The 17790-nt window shown below is 35.3% G+C and overlaps 3 protein-coding genes across 4 annotated transcripts; 1 reads left to right on the top strand and 2 right to left on the bottom strand.

Annotated features, from left to right (window-relative positions):
* The first annotated feature begins 5691 nt into the window (after positions 1 to 5691).
* On the top strand, positions 5692 to 11233 carry LOC116009764. The gene is made up of 7 exons (XM_031248891.1): positions 5692 to 5909; positions 6126 to 6348; positions 7029 to 7152; positions 7301 to 7638; positions 8059 to 9067; positions 9839 to 10035; positions 10849 to 11233. The coding sequence occupies exons 1-7, from the start codon at positions 5824 to 5826 to the stop codon at positions 10927 to 10929; spliced, it is 2058 nt and encodes a 685-aa protein (XP_031104751.1). The 5' UTR covers positions 5692 to 5823; the 3' UTR covers positions 10930 to 11233.
* On the bottom strand, positions 11166 to 12973 carry LOC116009766 (peptidyl-prolyl cis-trans isomerase CYP26-2, chloroplastic). The gene is made up of 2 exons (XM_031248894.1): positions 11776 to 12973; positions 11166 to 11460 (listed from the first exon to the last, which is right to left on the bottom strand). Exons 1-2 carry the CDS (start codon positions 12918 to 12920, stop codon positions 11361 to 11363), a joined length of 1245 nt encoding a protein of 414 aa, XP_031104754.1. The 5' UTR covers positions 12921 to 12973; the 3' UTR covers positions 11166 to 11360.
* Positions 12974 to 14330: 1357 nt separating this feature from the next.
* LOC116009768 (single-stranded DNA-binding protein, mitochondrial) lies at positions 14331 to 16679 on the bottom strand. 2 transcript variants are annotated; one of them, XM_031248898.1, is made up of 4 exons: positions 16324 to 16679; positions 15543 to 15751; positions 14683 to 14783; positions 14331 to 14591 (listed from the first exon to the last, which is right to left on the bottom strand). In XM_031248898.1, the coding sequence occupies exons 1-4, from the start codon at positions 16606 to 16608 to the stop codon at positions 14512 to 14514; spliced, it is 675 nt and encodes a 224-aa protein (XP_031104758.1). In that variant the 5' UTR covers positions 16609 to 16679; the 3' UTR covers positions 14331 to 14511. The 2 variants fall into 2 exon arrangements, with proteins under 2 accessions (XP_031104758.1, XP_031104756.1); XM_031248896.1 differs by having other exon boundaries at positions 15543 to 15769.
* Positions 16680 to 17790: the final 1111 nt, after the last annotated feature.

Here is a 17790-nt window from a genome sequence, read left to right on the forward strand (position 1 = left end):
AAGGAATCAAAAGTTATGTCTCCTCTTTGGAGAAGTGTTAGACATGTTTGTTCATTTGTCATATTATAGTTGTCTTCATGACGCAGAGAGTGTCTTTGCAATTGGAGATAATGTGTCTACTACTGATCCTATCATTTACAAAGAGGCGATATCATATATCAATTTTAGAATGTGGAACATTTGTTTTAACAAGGTAGTCAAATTGTTTGGCTATATTGTAAAACATTGATGGTCCATGTGTATAAAATGGTCAGTGGGAGTAGTTTCTTGTATTATATGTAGATGACATACTAATAATAAGAAATGATGTAAGGATAATGACTCTAGTAAAAGTTTGATTATCCTAAATTTTCTATATGATATATTTGGGAGAAACAACCTATATTATTGGGATTCAAGTCTATATGGATAGATCGAAAAGATTAATAGGTTTATCTCAAACTATGTACATAAAATATTGAAGTTGTTCAATATGTTAGATTCTAAGAAATGTTTTATTACCTTTCAAGCATGAAAGCTATCTCTCTAAAATTTGACACAACTAAAGAGATGAATCACATAAATAAAATACCATATGCTTCGGCTATTGATGATCTTATATATGTGATGTTATGTACAAAATATGATGTTTCTTATGGAGTGAGTGTCACTTGCAGACATCAATTAAATCCAGGTGAATAACACTACACATCAGTTAAGTAACTAAGAGTTTAATCTTAACTAATGGAAAACGAGTATTAAAGATTAAATGATACACATATTTTGATTTTCTATCAGACTAGATGATAGAAAGTTTACATTTTGTAATAGTGGTGCAGTCAGTTGGAAGAATTCCAAACAGGAAATGATTTCATATTCAACCACTCAAGCCGAGAATGTTGCTGCTATCATCTTCCAAGAGATTTCATTGGAAAAAGAGATATATCAATGTAGATAATAGCATTTACGGATAACCTAGCAGGTTCATTTTTTATACCACTTAATCAGGAGTGGTTAGATCGGCATCTTGAGAAGATGAGGATCTAGTGTAGGGAGACTGTTAGACATGTATGTCATATGAGCCAACATTTATTGTTATGAACATTGATTTCTGATTAAATAAATATAATAAATAAGTGTTATATTTATTTTATCTTGACTTAATTAATATTTGATATTATTCCATACTATCTTCTTAATTCTTCATTCTTAAGAGTTAAGAATATGAGTGACGAAGAATTAATAAATGAAGTATAGTAAAAACGTTCATAGTCATAGTAATTCTAATTGGGCATTTGAATTTCGATACGACTAGCACATTGTCCTTCTTATAGTGAGTTTCATGCCATTCTGTATGAGATACAGAGAGCGGATATGTGGATGATTGTTAGAGAACAAGTCTTTGAACAATGACTGACTACAATGTACCGCATTGGTGTTTACCTACATGTCATCAATATGTTGTATGTTACAAGTATGCAATAATCCTTTGACTTGAGACGACATAGTTGTCTCGTACATATGGTGGACTAGCTTTTGTCAGTATGCGTCTTTTGTCCTTATGGGACTATAAGTGTACTTGGTGGCCTAGTTCAGTATTGTACGGAAACATGCGTGTGTTATCCACCGCCTTGAAGTAACAAGGATGTTCTAATCTATTCAATAATCATACAATGAGAATCTCTGGCCAGAGTATAATGAAGTTGGACTTCAGGTTAAGAATATTGAATAGACATATTGACCAAGTTTATGGGTTTGACCATGACCTTTACCTGGTTCAGAACAAGTGTTGTGTGGAAGGAATGTTGCATAATATTTGTAACAGAAAGGTTCATTATAATATATTTAAATATATTTGTTGGTTCTACGGCTGCGCTACAACCGTTTCGGATGGCCAACACTACCGTAAAACTTAGAGGAAATATATAAGCACAATTGGAGAATGAGTATACTTGTATTCAAATTGAGCCCCCTTTACAATGCGACTCCAAGGGAGTATTTATACAAGAATGATTAGCCTATACTACGGAATACTTAAAAAATATAATTTAGGAAGGTAATTTTGAGGCTTCTTAACTGGCATAAAAGTTACCAAATCTCTTATTCAGAAAATATCCCTTTGTGCAGTAACCGCCTTTTAGGGCGCACCCGGTCGGGCACTGTTTCCCGACTGCTTGCGGGAACTGAGCCGAGAGGTTAGTTTAACGTCTCAATAGTATGCACAACGAAAAATTTGTTAACCCTTTTAAGTTTGTTTGCGCGAGAGAGAGAGAGAGAGAGAGAGAGAGAGAGAGAGAGAGAGAGAGAGAGAGAGAGAGAGAGAGAGAGAGAGAGAGAGAGAGAGAGAGAGAGAGAGAGAGAGAGAGAGAGAGAGAGAGAGAGAGAGAGAGAGAGAGAGAGAGAGAGAGAGAGAGAGAGAGAGAGAGAGAGAGAGAGAGAGAGAGAGAGAGAGAGAGAGAGAGAGAGAGAGAGAGAGAGAGAGAGAGAGAGAGAGAGAGAGAGAGAGAGAGAGAGAGAGAGAGAGAGAGAGAGAGAGAGAGAGAGAGAGAGAGAGAGAGAGAGAGAGAGAGAGAGAGAGAGAGAGAGAGAGAGAGAGAGAGAGAGAGAGAGAGAGAGAGAGAGAGAGAGAGAGAGTCCACGCTTTGAACAAAAAGTCAGTCGTGAACTCCACTAGGTTTTTCAACTCCACGATGAGTTTACTCCGTCCCTTTATACTACTACCGAGTAGATAATACAAGTTGGAAGAAACTAAATTCTTCTTTCTCCCATGAAGATAACTTTGCTTGTTGATCTTGATCTTTGCTTGTAAGCAACTCAAGTCTCTTGGATCTAGATATGAACTCTATAGCTTGTTTTTCTTTCTCAATCACTAGTCGCCAGATGTATAAATACTCGAAATCTGAACACTTAGAAATTCTTAGAATGACCAGCACATTCTTCAATTTTAGAAGAGGGTATTTATAGGCGAATGGAAAAGGTCCATTGGAGGGAAGACCAAATTCAAACGGCTATGAACCAGTGTGTAAAGACTGCCGGGTAATCCGGAGGGTAGGTAGTGTAACACCGTTAATGACTTATTTTGAGCTGAACATATATTTTTGGTCTGCACAAAATGTCAGGACTTTTTGGGAAATATCTTTCTTGGGATGCGTTCCTAGGATCCTTTTATTCCTCAAACACACTAGCTTGGTTTAAGGTTTTGAACTGTAGGCTCAAAGAATGTCTCGAGTAGTCCTTTCCAATGGTTAACTAGGTTAACGCTTCGAACCTTGAACCTACTACTTCTTGGATACGAATGACTGACTTTACCATTTGTTCTTCTAACGGTTCGAAAGGTAGGCCCTTCCACCTTTCGGCTTTTACAACCTTGCGGTCTTGAAGTCTTTACTCTTCGAATCTTCAGTCTTCTTCTTGAGTCATTCACGAGATAACCACTTGGGTTACTCTACGAATCGTTTGTTAAGACTAACTTCTCAAGTTAACATTTGGATGAATCAAATTTTAACTACTCGAAGTACCATTCGGTTTGGTCGAATATTGAGTAGAAAAACCCAAGCCTAAAAATAAAATAATTGAGGTCTAAAATTTTTATCATTTGATATCATTAGAATCTAAGACAATATATTCCTAACAAGCTAGTTTCCAAATTATTATTACCACCATTAACACACCACCACCACTAGGGGTGGAAATAGGCTAGGCCGAGCCGGGCTTTAGAAAATTAGGCCTGGGCCTGCTATGGAAATCTAAAGCCTGGACCTGGGCCTTAGCCTGTATGTAGGTTTTTTTTTTAGGCTCAAGCCTGAGCCTACAGTTGGCTTGGCCTGGCCTGAAGCCTTTTTAAAAGCCTATTTAACATATAGGCCTTTAAAAAGGCTTCAAAATAGATCCTAAATAGGCTTTGAGCCTATTTAAATAGGCCTTGAACCTATTTAAGTCCTACATTTTAAAGCCTTTTAAAGTTTACCTATAAAAAATTAACAAAAACTACCTAAGTTCATATTTCTTAATGAATGACAAAATCATAAGTTCATATTTCATAATACAATATCCAACATAAGTTTAATAAGTAGAAGTTTGTAATACAAAATTCAACAATGCATTGTTTACTAATTACTAGTATTACTACAAATCTATAAATCCTGCAATCAATTACTAGTAGGCTTATATTACATTATTATTACTACTTTACTCATTGCTAGTAAACAGTAAACACTAAACGACTAGCAAAATTATTGCTAGTAATTAGTAATACTAATTATTAGCAATTTAACATAATAGCAATAGTAACTAGTAATATCTAACACTGTTTACTAATTAGTAAGTCGTATTTGGGATTTGGGTATTGGGAATTAGGGTTGTAGGTTATATATATATATATAGTGGGGTAAATTATATATATAAAAATATATTAGATATAAAATGTAATATATAATAATTAAATATTAAATATAAATATTATAATATATATATATAAATAGGCTAGGCCTGCGGGCTTGTAGGTTAGGCTTTTAAATATAGGCCTAGGCCTATTTAACTAAATAGGCTTCTAATTAGGCCTAGGCCTGGCCTTTCTATTAAATAGGCTAGGCCAGGCTAAACCCTAAGTAGGCCAGGCCGTAGGCCCCTATGAAGGGGCCTGGCCTATTCCCACCCCTAACCACCACCACCACTTATTATTATTATTAGGAATAAGATTCAAATTGGCAATTGAACGAAACGTGAAAGTGCAATTTGGCCACTGAACGAAAAAAATTACAATTAGGCCACTCAACACTCCAAATATATGTAATTTCACATGATAGCAGGTTAACACCGCATTTAGCAGGTCGCATGTTAATGCGGACGATGATTTGACTTTTTTTTTTTAAAAAAAAAAAAATTCCCTTTTCATTTCTTATTTTTATTTTTGGAAACCATTTTCTAGCATAAAATCTGTTGCAATATATATTCAATTTGTTTTTGAAAGATATATATTCGGTTTATAATTTTATATAATAATTAAGATGTTAATAAATAGAATGAAATAGGATTCCCTTCGCAGTGCACTACTCGAGAACTAAATTAAGCAAAAGGTGGATCAAACACTACTTTGGTGCTAAAGCCTCTCTTCACAGTACACGTCCTACTATTATAATTTGAATAAAATCTGCTGCAATACCTAGTTCTTTCGTATGATTGAGGCTTCATTTTTTTTGAAAGAATGATTGAAGCTTAGTTTGCCTAATTTGCCTAGTACATGGTGGAAGAGCAACATATTTTATGCAAGAAAAAGGTTTTCAAAAAAAAAAAAAAAAGAAATGAGAAGAAAATTTAAAAAAAAAATGTTAAGTCATTTTCAATGTCAACATACAACCTGCTAGATGTGGTGTTAACCTGCTATCAAGTGAAATTGCATACATTTGAAGTGTTGAGTAGCTTAATTGCATATTTTTTTCGTTCAGTGGTCAATTTGAACCTTATTATTATTATTATTATTTTATTTTATAACAAATAATATGTTATTTTCAGAAAAATGAACTAAGCAAAAAAAAAAAAACTAGGCAATAAAACATTAAAAAAATAATTTAAAAAAAAAAAATACTCCGTAATCGTTTTAAGAAAAACATTTTTCATATTTTCAAACCTAAGCTTTAGAAACTACGTTGGGCAATCGGCAGTCCCCCCCCTGAAATATCCAACCCTCGCGTCACACTTCTATAGTTCTATGGCGCTGCGTATAGTTTTACAAGTTTGAACTGCACCCTACTATACATACAACAAGAAGATATATCTCTTTCTCTCTCTCTCTCTCTCTCTCTCTCTCTCTCTTTATATATGTTTTAGGGAGAGTAGCAGTAGAAGATGGCCGAAGAATCAGAGAAGAGGTTTCATGCGGTGATGGACAAACTTTTTCAGACTCCTCCCAAATCCAAACTCCCTGCGACCAGGTTCTCTTTCGTTCTCCCGATTTCTCGCATTTTGTTTTCTCTTTTTTTGTGATTTTTTTTTCAATTTAGCTTTTGGATTTGTATATTTATCTTTCAAATCGCAGCTGCGGTTAAGAATAGTCAGGTTAAGAGTTGCAATTTTGAGGGTGTTAATGTGCGCTCAGATGGTTTGGTTTTGACAAATTGCTTCGTTTATTTGTGTTTATGCCAAAATAGTTCATCGGAAGGTCAGTTATCAAGAGGCAAGAAACGAGCATATTCCTCCTATGCATTAGTAGTATCCGATCCGAAATCGACATTCAAGGCGGCTGAGAGATTACGGAATTTGTCGGATTTGAGCGGAGAAACTCAAGCTTCTCCTTGCAGACCCTGGGACAGAGTTGATTATTTTAGAAGGCTGGCCAGTTTCAAATCTATGTGGTGGTTTGCCAAACCGCAGGTTAGATTTTAGCACATACTGTTGTGGTGCAACTCTTCTCATATATAATAAGAATATGAAGCTTGTTCTTATAGTACTTAATGGCTCCTCTAATATGTGAATCAACTTTCTGGGGATTTGTTCGAAGAGTAACAATTCTTATGGTACTTTATTAACAAAAGTGACACCAAGCCAGTGGTTAAGCTTTGCAGAAGAAAATAGATTGTGTTTAGTGCTTAGAAACTCCAACAGCTCTTCCAAACTAACATCAGAACATTAGATTCTTCTTCTTCAAAAAAAAAGAAAAAAGAAAAAAAAAAACTGAACTTGTTATCATAATAATGAGTACATGGGAATAATGTTAAGGCTGGGGGTTTAGTTGAAATTTTGGGCAATTATTGATTCTCTGATTTCCTGGCATGACAATTTTTAGAATTTCATGATTTAAACTTATTGAGCTTCCTTTCTTAGATACTTGTGACAACATTTTATGAGATTACATCTTAGTTTCTTAGTCTCTTTTTCTTAGATTATGTTGTGTGCTCTTGAAGGATTTCTTTATGTAGCCATTAAATATACACTTGTTTTGCATAGGTAAAGATACATTTTATGTTCTTCAGCTTGTATTAAAAACTTCTCTGAGATTTTAAGATTTTAAAAAAATCAATGGTATGAAGTGCATGCTTTGATCATCATAACAGGTGGTAAGTGCAGTAAACTGTGCTAGAAGGGGTTGGATAAATGTAGATATGGATACTATTGCATGTGAAGCATGTGGAGTGCGCCTTATCTTTTCTTGTCCACCGTCTTGGAGCCAACAACAAGGCAAGTTGTACTACAACCCCCCCCTCTCCAGTCCCCACTCCTCCCACTCTCCAACCCTTGTTGACGTTAACAAGCAGTACTCGTGATCTTTTTCAACTTAGCCTTGATAAAATTTTGTTTCTTTCTATTTTTGATGGGTGGACAACAGTTGATAAAGCAGCCTTAGTATTCAGCTTGAAACTTGACAGCGGACACAAGCTGCTTTGCCCATGGGTTGACAATGCCTGTGACGAAAAGCTAGCAGCCTTCCCACCAATGCCTACTGCTGTTTTAGTTGATGAATATAAATCCCGTTGTTCTGCTCTAGTGCAGCTTGTAGCCCTACCTGTGATTTCTTCTTCTATAGTTAATTGCTTGGGAAGCACCCGGTTAGAAGAATTTCTCAAAACATCTTCAGCAGTAGAGTCTGGCAGGTCCACTGAAACTTCTAGAGAAGATGATCTTGGAAACCAACCGAAATCAACTTCGTCTCTCACATATTATCAGGTTTGCAAGTTAAATTTCACTGATGGTGCAATTAAGCTGTGATTCTTTTGCACTTTCATGCAATTGCTAATTCCTTTGGACTACAAATGTTGTTCATATTCTTGACCATGACATGCAAAATGTGAGCTGGTTTGATCCTGTGGCTTTAACATGCTAACTTTGAGCTTCTTTCTGGTCCTTCACCTTCTGTTTACACCCTGCACATGAAAGCACGGGGTTTGAGCTGGTGCTCCTAAATCTCTTTATTGGCTTCTTGTGGTTATCTCTAATTAGTCTAATATCTTGTACTAATTTCTCATAACCATGTCTATATTTCCTTTCAGTTCTTTGAACTGTTTATTACTTCATTATATCAATAATATAATATATAAACAGGTAAACCCTCCTATTAATTGGTGTTACTGTATTGAATATTTTTAGGCACAAAAGCTGATTAGTTTATGTGGCTGGGAACCCCGTGCTTTGCCATATGTTGTTGATTCCAAGGACCAGTTAAATCAATCTGCTAAGGATAACAAGCATGGATATTTATCTCAGTTTAGTGGACAGAACCATGGCATTACCATTCTTTCTTCTAATGAGAATAGTGGGGCAAATGATGATATTCAAACATCTGATGGTGCAATTTATGATCCTAATTCTGTTGCTTTGGAGTGTCAGATTTGTGGGGCCCGTGTTGGATTATGGGCATTTTCTACTGTTCAACGTCCTCTTGAATTTTTAAGGTTGAGTGGATATATGGATATTAATAGTGAAAATGCAGCTGATAATCGCATGGGTGGTGCTCTTGGAAACCTTATTTTGAGCAATGACAATCGTGATAATAGTAAAGAAGGCACTGCGAATACTGCACTAGCTGTTTCCACAATATTGAATGAAAGACCAAATTTAAATATAACTATTGCAGGTGGCCCCCTTCCGGCATCGCAAAATTATAGGGCAAAAATATCACTTCCTGTTGTTGGACAGAATATAAGAGCTAGATTTTCAACTGATTCTGAGATAAGTGATGGCTTAACTACTGAGGACTCGCTCTTGGTAGGCAAAGGTCAGAACATTTCTCTGGATGAACAGAATAATGCCGAACAAGAAATATCTGATACCAGTAAATCAGACCCAATTACAGAAAAGCAATCAGAGGACACTCAGATGGTAGCACAGGTTTCAAGTGAGGTTGGAAAACTACCAGATCATGCAGATGATGTTGAGATAGTTGATCCAGTTGTTGCAGATCATTCTACATCCCAAACTGGAGATGATCTTGGATCAATTAGAGAAGGTGGAGACACATCTCATCAGGGAAAAACTACTGAGCATAATGGATTAGAGGTTGGAACTTACAATTCAAAACAAGCCATCAAGCAAGGTGACAGCAAGGATGATGGAGTACAATCGACAGTTCAGAACCGTGATGTTGTGCCAACTATAGGTATGACCATATGAGCCTATTCATTGTCATGTTTTTCCAGCCAAGAGTGTCACTCTAAGTTTCTAACTGTTCTCTGATTGTTAGCTTCTGCTATTGCTTCCAGTTGTATATATTTTTATTCAAGCTCAGATCAGTGGTATATGCATATAGGGTCCTATAAGAGTAAGTTGGCTTTTTTTGTTGTAAAATTATTTGGATACAAGAAAGTAGAGTAACTTGAGAGTCTCATTAATTGGAGTGATAATGCAGCATTTTTGAAAGAACCATCTACTTTTACAGATGAAGATGAAGTGGATAATGAAACTTCTTAAGCAACATTAAAACCCAATTAAGAAAAATGTTGAAAGTACTAGGGATGTAAAAGTCTTGTAATATCATTGTTTATAGGTCCATATACTTATGTACTCATTACTCATTAGGTTAGATAACTTCTTATACGTATATAGCAAATTTAGATGAGCACATAAATGAAATAAGCTGGAGTTCCAAATGCTTATTTCAATACAATTTGCTCATCTCTGCAACATGGCATGTTAGTAACCACCTATCAAAGATGAATTTAAGTTGGATTTTCTATTTTTGCAACTACAGTGAAGCTAAATTTACCTCTAGAAGTGAGAATTGAGGCTATAAATTGTGTTTTGTTCTGTCAGTTTTTTATAATTATAGAAAGGAAAGCCAGTGATATTATTTCAGATGCTAATCTGATTTCTTCTGTTATATGTTGATCTGACTGGTAATCCTTAAATTTTTATTTTATTTTTTTTTCAGCAAAGACTTTACAAGAAGTACCACTAGACAAAGGTACAGAGTTCGATCCGATAAGGCTACACAAACATTTCTGTCCCTGGATTGCATCTAGTAGTGGCTCTGCACCTGGATGGCAACAAACGTTATCTGCTTTAGAATGTCATAAGGAGTTTTCTCATCCTTTGACTGGAGATGCCCCTTCGTCATCCCTGATTAAGGTAAGGAAGAGAAGAATTTAGTAGCATCTAATGATAGTAATGGTAACCTAACTTGAATTCACTGATAAAACAAAGATATAGGCTCCCTGTGTCTCATTCCAGTGGCTGAACTTTTATTTTTTTCTTTCCTGAAATATTTACAATTTTCAAAAGTTCAATTACTTAAGATAGCCATTGCTTTGTAATTAATTTGAATTTTATGTAAACAAAGGCCTTGTGGTCAAGCGGCATGAAGTGATTCTCCCAAGTGGGAGGTCATGGGTTCGAGCCTCAGTGAGGGCAATGTTGACTTTGTTGGGTTTCAGTAGGTTGAGAAAGTATATGGACAGATACTACATGTAACAGGGTCAATAGTATTCAAAAAAAAAAAATTGAATTTTATGTGATATCTTCTGCATGCTTCATTATCTTTTCCTCAATCCTCATCAATCCACCAAATATTTAACTACTCCAACTAGCTGCAGCTTCATGCATAATATTTGATATAAACTAAGAATGTAGTGCAGTGATTAATTTAGGCTTACTTTTTCATTACCTTTCTCCAATTTATCTTATCCTTCATACTAGAATATATAATTTGTCTAACACAAACGTGTTTAATGCAACACTTGTACTCATTGCACTATGCTCATGCAGTCATGCCACTCATGCCTCCCTTTAATTTGTACAATTATAAATTTATAATACTGGTTTTACATTATCGTGAATTTTGTTAAGAATTTGTGTATCTTGACCAAATGGTGCTTGGTTCATGGGACAGGTATTGGTCTACAGCACTAAAAGATGTTATTTTCTTGTTTTTCTTCCTGGTAGGTTGATGATCCTGTTGCTTCGGTGAAAAGGCTTTTTACACCTACCCCTTCAAAAAGAAAGAAGCTTATCCAGTCTAGTTAAACACAATATATTGCCACCAGATTGCAAACCAGTGCAGTATGCTACGCTCTCAATTCACAAGAGGAAATGGAAGCGCAATGCATTTCATAATGGAGATCAATTTTTCTGAGCCACTTGCTCCTAGAGACGAGGTAGGGGATGAGTTGTCTGACCAGTTCCTGTATTGCTTGAGAGGTCTATTAACATTTTGAAATCGAGATAGAGAGGGAGAGAAATATCCTTTTTTTACGACAGCATTTTTTACATTGTAAAAGATCCTATGATGAATATTATTTAAAGTATGAATGCAGTACAAGTTTGCCAACATTTTGTCCCCTCTACAAAAATTGTAAGGTAAAAAAGTTCCCCATGAATGCAGTACAAGTTTGCTGACATTTTGTCCCCTTCACAAAAATTGTAAGGTAAAAAAGTTCCCCAAAGCATTTCACTCATTACATCAGACCACAATTTGTGATCATCACTTTGGAGTAAGGTCGGTTGAAGCCTCTCTCTGCAACAACAGCCCTTTTATCTCCTATCAACTTCGCTACCCTGTTGGAAAGAACAACAATTAGTGTTATAATCTCAGTTATGATCACAGCATGTCAGTGAAGATTTAACTCCTGGCAAATTTACTTTCTCTCTCAATTAATGTTATTTCTATGTTTCTTCTATTTTCAATTCAAATTTATTCATGTTGTCTAATAGCATATTCTTATGCCTTAGATGCAATGGTCAAGTGCTTATACACCCAATTATTATGTCACTTAAATCTAATTTTTCCTTTTTCCTTTCCACTATCCATGTGTATTCAAGATATGCAGGTTTTAGCCATACAAGAAGCATGAAGGAGCAAGAAGCAGTTACCTAAAGTAAGGAGAACTGGTATTCTCTTTCACAGTTTTCACCTGACCAATTCTCTCCACTACATCCATCCCTTCCAGCACTCTTCCAACCACCAAAGCTGAGCTATCCAACTCAGGTGAGTCTTTTGTAGCTATGATGAACTCGGTTCCATTTGGAGCCTTTCCCACTTCCTCTTGATCAATCTCCAGCTTCCCATTGCGTGCAACCAGTTTCACTTTTGGGGGTGGTTTTGATGGATCTCTGACTATGATGCTTATGCTCCCAGCTATATTCTTAGTTCCGGGGCAGCTTTCATATTGCTTCTCCCATTCAGAAACAAGGCTATCAACTGTCATGTTGCTTCCTCTTCTACTTGCAAGCTCAGCATCCACACCATATGACCTCACTCCACCATGTTGCACATAGGTTGGCATGATTTTCACAAACTCTTTTCTCCTGTAACTGATGCCCGCTCTGCCACTTACGAGATTACTGAATCTTGCTGTGCCACCAGGGGCAGTGTTCCCGTACAGCCCTACAACAATTCTTCCTGCAGGTTCCCCATCAATAGATACTTCAAGAAATGCACGGTTTGTCAGATTTTGACCTGCACAGTAGTTATTCTTTCCTGAATCATTTTCTGGTTGAGTTGCATTGGTGTTTTCAGAAACTTCATCTGCCTTTGCCTGGCTCTCCCCCACGCCATTCCCTTTTTCGGTTACATAAGTGTTTTCAGAAACTTCCTCAGTCCTTGCCTTGTTCTCCCCCAAGTCATTTTCTTGTTTGATTACATCAGTGTTTTCAGAAACTGCCTCTGCCTTTGCCTCGTTCTCGGTTATATCAGTGCCTTGAGAAACTTCCCCTGCCTTAACCTCGCTCTCCCCTGGGGTATTTTCTGGTTGGATTACATCAGTGGTTTCAGAAACTTCCTCGGCCCGTGCCTTGAACTGGTGCAATGGCACTAGTGCTTGGGTGCCTAGGAGTAGTAGCAAGGATGAATTGGCTGAAATGGCAAGCTCTCTCCGCGATAACTTGGAAGATTTGTTGAGAGCTGAAGGAGAATGAGATGTGGGTGTGACTTGAATCTGCTTGGGAGGTGGTGTTGGTGCTGCATGTGGGTGGATGATTTTAGCCGAGGGCTCAACAGTCCTCTGATTAACCCACATTTGTTCTGGTTAAGACTCCTTCAAAGTTAGACTCTGCATTTTTGAGGGGGTGAAGCCTTTGTCCTAAGTTGAGTGCAATGTGTGGATGAGAAGAAGGCAATCGCTGAGGTCCCATTTTATTGATCAAAATGCATCCACAACTCCAATGCTATTGGTTCATTTGGTTCTCAATACTTTAGTGGGCCATCCAATAGGTTTGCATTTTATAGGTTTGCATTTTATGGATAATTTTTGAAGGGATACTACATTGACTCCAAAATTTATTCCTAATTTTTACTCGCTATACTTGAATTTTGAAGTATACTACTTTTTTAGGATCCACATGATGATAATGCCTTACCAATGTTTGCCACATCAGGAAGTTTGATTGAGGAAGTAGAATTTAGAGGTCCATGACTCCATATAGAATTTCATTTAGATTGCGTTATGCTAATATTTCATCTGTCGTAGTTGTTCCACATAATATGTCAACCCTTGAACTTGTGACTTTTCGTTTGAAATTGTAACAATGATGTTATCAAATCATAAAATACTTGACAACAAATTTAAGAGTTAGAACTAAGAAAGTTTTATAATTGACATAAAATTAACCCAAAATTAATAAGCTCAATAGCCTAAATAAGTGACTCCAAAGTTTAGTGAGTTGGCCTAAAGGACTAACCAATAACTACTCAAGGCTTCTCTTTGTTTCACAAATAATATGAAATAAAAAATATATAGAAGTATGTCTAGAAGCTTCTCTTTTACATTTTTTTTTTCTTTTATTTTTATTTACTTTTAAAATAAAATTTAATAAATATATTAATAAAGTTACTATAAAATAAATTATTTTTATGAAAAATAAATAATGAAAAATAAAACTTATTATAATTATTATATGATTTGCAAATATATTAATTATTTTTAACTGTTAAAACTATAAATAAAAAATTATTTATAAATTTTATACAAATTTATAATTATTATATTGTATTTTCATGTTGAAATTTAAAATTAGACATTTAAATTGATTAAATGATATTTTACATTTATATTGTAAATGTTAGATTATCAAAATTTGAAATAAAAGATTTTAATCGAATCCACTCAATAACTTGAGATTTTAAGGTTTATGAAAAAAAAATAAAAAAAATCACCCCAATAAAAAGTCAAATCTGTGAAGCTCAACCCAACAATCTGACAAGACTTGCCTGAAACTAGTTATCTAATTGATTGGCATCCCTAATCATCTTTAAACTACGTTTTAAGTTTTAATTTGTTATATTTTAGTCCATAAGAATTAGGTTTGGTTTCATTTGGAATTGAAATAAAAATAACCTAAAATTTTAAGACCAAACATGAAAATTACCCACCCAAAAAAGCACATCACATCATACTCCTGGTTCCAGTAGTAACTTGGGCGTGTAGGTGTGGCTAAAGTAAATAAATATGAGATAGCACAATATGATGTGGAGAAATATCAAATTCCCAGAATTCATAAATACCCAACAGGCATCTAATTAGTAATTATGGACCATCCTCTCCTAAAAGCAAAGCAAAACAATAATTACAGAAGTTAAATGAAGTAATTCTGTTCCAAGTTTACCCAGTATCAGTAATAACCAACAGATTTTATTTCGTCTTTTGATGGCTGCTCCGCATCATTTAACTTGCCAAGAAAAACAAGTCGACCTGCAAGGCCAATATAACCAAAGTTGATGAGACTTTTGTTATAATGACAAAAATTTAATGTTATAATTGATTTAAGTTGTGACAAAGTTACCATTTTGGCGTACAGCAACCTCTCGTATGCGTCTAACAAGGCCTGTAATTGGATCACTAAACACTTTGGTCTCAAGATTACCCTCTATGTACAGGATTGAGCTACAGTGCACAATGCAACAAACCGTTAGTATTATGGACTATTCTCAAGAGAACAATCAGCATAATAATTACAAATATCAGTATGTTGAGAACATACAAGACAGATTTTCAGGTAAGATAGAAAAATACCCCAGGATACATACACATTCCAACAAAATCATGTCATATATTAGGTAACATTCATTAACATTAAGAACCAAGCATCTATGAAAAAAGACCCATGCAACGTTGACATGAAGATCTACCCATATAGAAGAATGAAACTTAGTTAAGCACAAGACAACCAGTCTTAACTGCAAGAACAACTAGATGAAAACAGAGTGATTGAATGAAATTGTAATAGAAATTAAAATTTCAAGTCTAAAATTGTTATGCAGTTCCCCATAAGGCTAGCTCTTTTGTCAGCTTCCGACTAGGGAAAAGAAATTCTTGAGTCAATAGATTTTTAAAATAATATTCTTGAAACGTTAGTAATATGTGAAACTAAAGAACCTCCAGTTAATATCCAATAACCCATATTAGGAAGTAACAAGGAAGATGGTGAATGCATCTGCAAAAAGCTTCCAAAGGCTATAACAGAAAAATTAAGTGCAACATTATGGATTCATTTTGAAAACCAATTTTATCATTTGAAGGAATGGATCCAATTTCAACCCAAAAACAAACTAATATGGCAAATAGGAAAGTTTGAGATATGGGTATGGTTGCACAAGGAAAAAGTTTTACTACCCAAAAAATGATAAGGTAAATGAAGCATACCCAGGAATAGCGTTCTTTGCGGCAAGGTCCCCCAACCTCTGAGGATAAATTGAGACCCTATGCCACTGCACAGCACACCGATTGGCATACTCTCTAGGCTCTTCATTATCAAATGGCCTCCTATTGTTACGAATCCCACCCGTTCCAATAGAAAGAAGAGTCACTGTATTCCCACTCTTCAGCTTCTTCTGTATTGCAGCTTGCCCTACCTGACCTACCAATATTGCCTGTTACAGTTTCAGAAATGATACCATTAACCAGTCTACCTGTGATAAACACAGACAGATAGAATCTATCCTTCTACACACGCAGTCACACACACACACACTCTTTCTATTTGGGTTATTGGTATCAATTTTGCATACAGCATGTGTGAAATAACTCTTGTAAAACAAGGTTAAGATTTTAACTGAAACCAGTACAACAGTCCAAATTTCCTTTCATCACCAATTAACAAGTATACCATGTGAGTTCATGATATACATATTACAGAACACAACAATTTCATTATTACATATATGAACCTCTGTACGTTAATAGTAGATTGTGGTCGGGTGCATGTCTACTGTAAATCTACATAGATATATGCATTTCACATATATAGATTAACAAAATATAAGGTGTGTCTAGGTAACAAACTCTAAGCAAATTGGATTCTTTATACACAATGTTACAAACGCACAGAACCAAAGAGCCCCTAATTTGATTTACTTCCAAATAAAGAATATACAAGTGACTAGAGACTGTGAATAAGTAGAATCTACAGTAAACAAAAAGGTACCTTATAAATGCCATTATCCATGCCATTTTCAAGGGGGCGCTCTCCAGTATTGCGCCGCTGATTGGAATCGGGCTCGGGAGTAGAGGATAAAGGGTCCGATTTGACCTCCGATTCGGATTCCGACCCGGACCGGTCCGATTCCAGGGCACTCAAATCGTCGCCCTCAGTCGAAAAGCTTTTCGAGCAGATAGAATAGGACGTTGAAGGGAAGCGCGTGAAATGGGACGATGACCTAGGGCTAGCGATGAGGGTGCGGAGTAGTCTTCTGGAGAGTGTGGACGCCATTGGAAATGGAGTGCGAAAAGTTCCTCTATCAGTTGGGGCTTAAACCCTAGTATTTTTGGGTAAAGAGTAAAACCCTGCCAATTGTGGGGAACTTTTGAAAAATTACATAAATAGCGGGAAATAAAACAATTTTGTTTTATAAATTTGAACTCCAAACTTGAGAGTTCTCACCGTTCCTGCACTGAAATTGGTAAATAATGTAACATTTAAAGACATAATAAGTCTCCATCAAAATTATATCCCTAATTTATGCCATGTTTTTAATGCTAACGAGAATTTTTAGAGTTGTACTATATATTTGTAGACATTATATATTGGATTAATATAATAAATACGGAGTAATTTTTTTTCATTTAGATTTTAATTATTAAGAATTTGTTAGTTATTTTTTAAAATATAAATATTAAAAAAGACTAGTTATGAAATATGTCTCAACTACGTATAGATTCTCAAGTCTCGTATCTCTTATATATATATATATATATATATATATATATATATATATATATATATATATATCTTAATATTATAATAAAGTCGGGGGATTTAGCCTCTCATTTTGCTCCATTTTCCCGCCCAAGTATTGTAGGTATTAATTTAGTTTTTAGTATTTTTTTTTGGAATTTATTTAGGGATGAAGTAACTGGTTGTAGATATTCAATGTGTGTAATATGGGGTGTAAAGATTTTGGTTTTCAATGTGTTTGCTATTAGGAAACGTGTTAGCAGAAGTTAAACAATTTCGATCAGATTGTAATCATTAATAATTTTTTGGATTCTTATTTCTAATTGGTTAAATTTAAATATGGTATTTATTTATCATTTGTTCTAAATCGTGATAACACAAGTAAACCATCAGGTATAAATTGTAATCATTCACGTTAATTAGGAGTCTAATCCTATTTATTTTATTTTTATAGCTATATTTAATCTCATTGGTGGATTAGTCATTATCTATGTTTAATGTCCTTCTTGGAAAACGATTAGTTCTCCTCATGCCTATATAGCTTCACTGCAATAGCTACGGTGTGATCATTATTTTTGTTGTATCTATTCTACTTTTTGGTACACACACACACACACACATACATACAATTACATGCCGCCATTCACAATAGTCGCCATTGCACAACTCTATCTCATGCACATTGAGCCCTTTAAAATGACTGGTCAATTTGTTCTT

This window comes from Ipomoea triloba, chromosome 2 (genome assembly GCF_003576645.1).
Source record: "Ipomoea triloba cultivar NCNSP0323 chromosome 2, ASM357664v1".
Classification (NCBI taxonomy): Eukaryota; Viridiplantae; Streptophyta; class Magnoliopsida; order Solanales; family Convolvulaceae; genus Ipomoea; species Ipomoea triloba.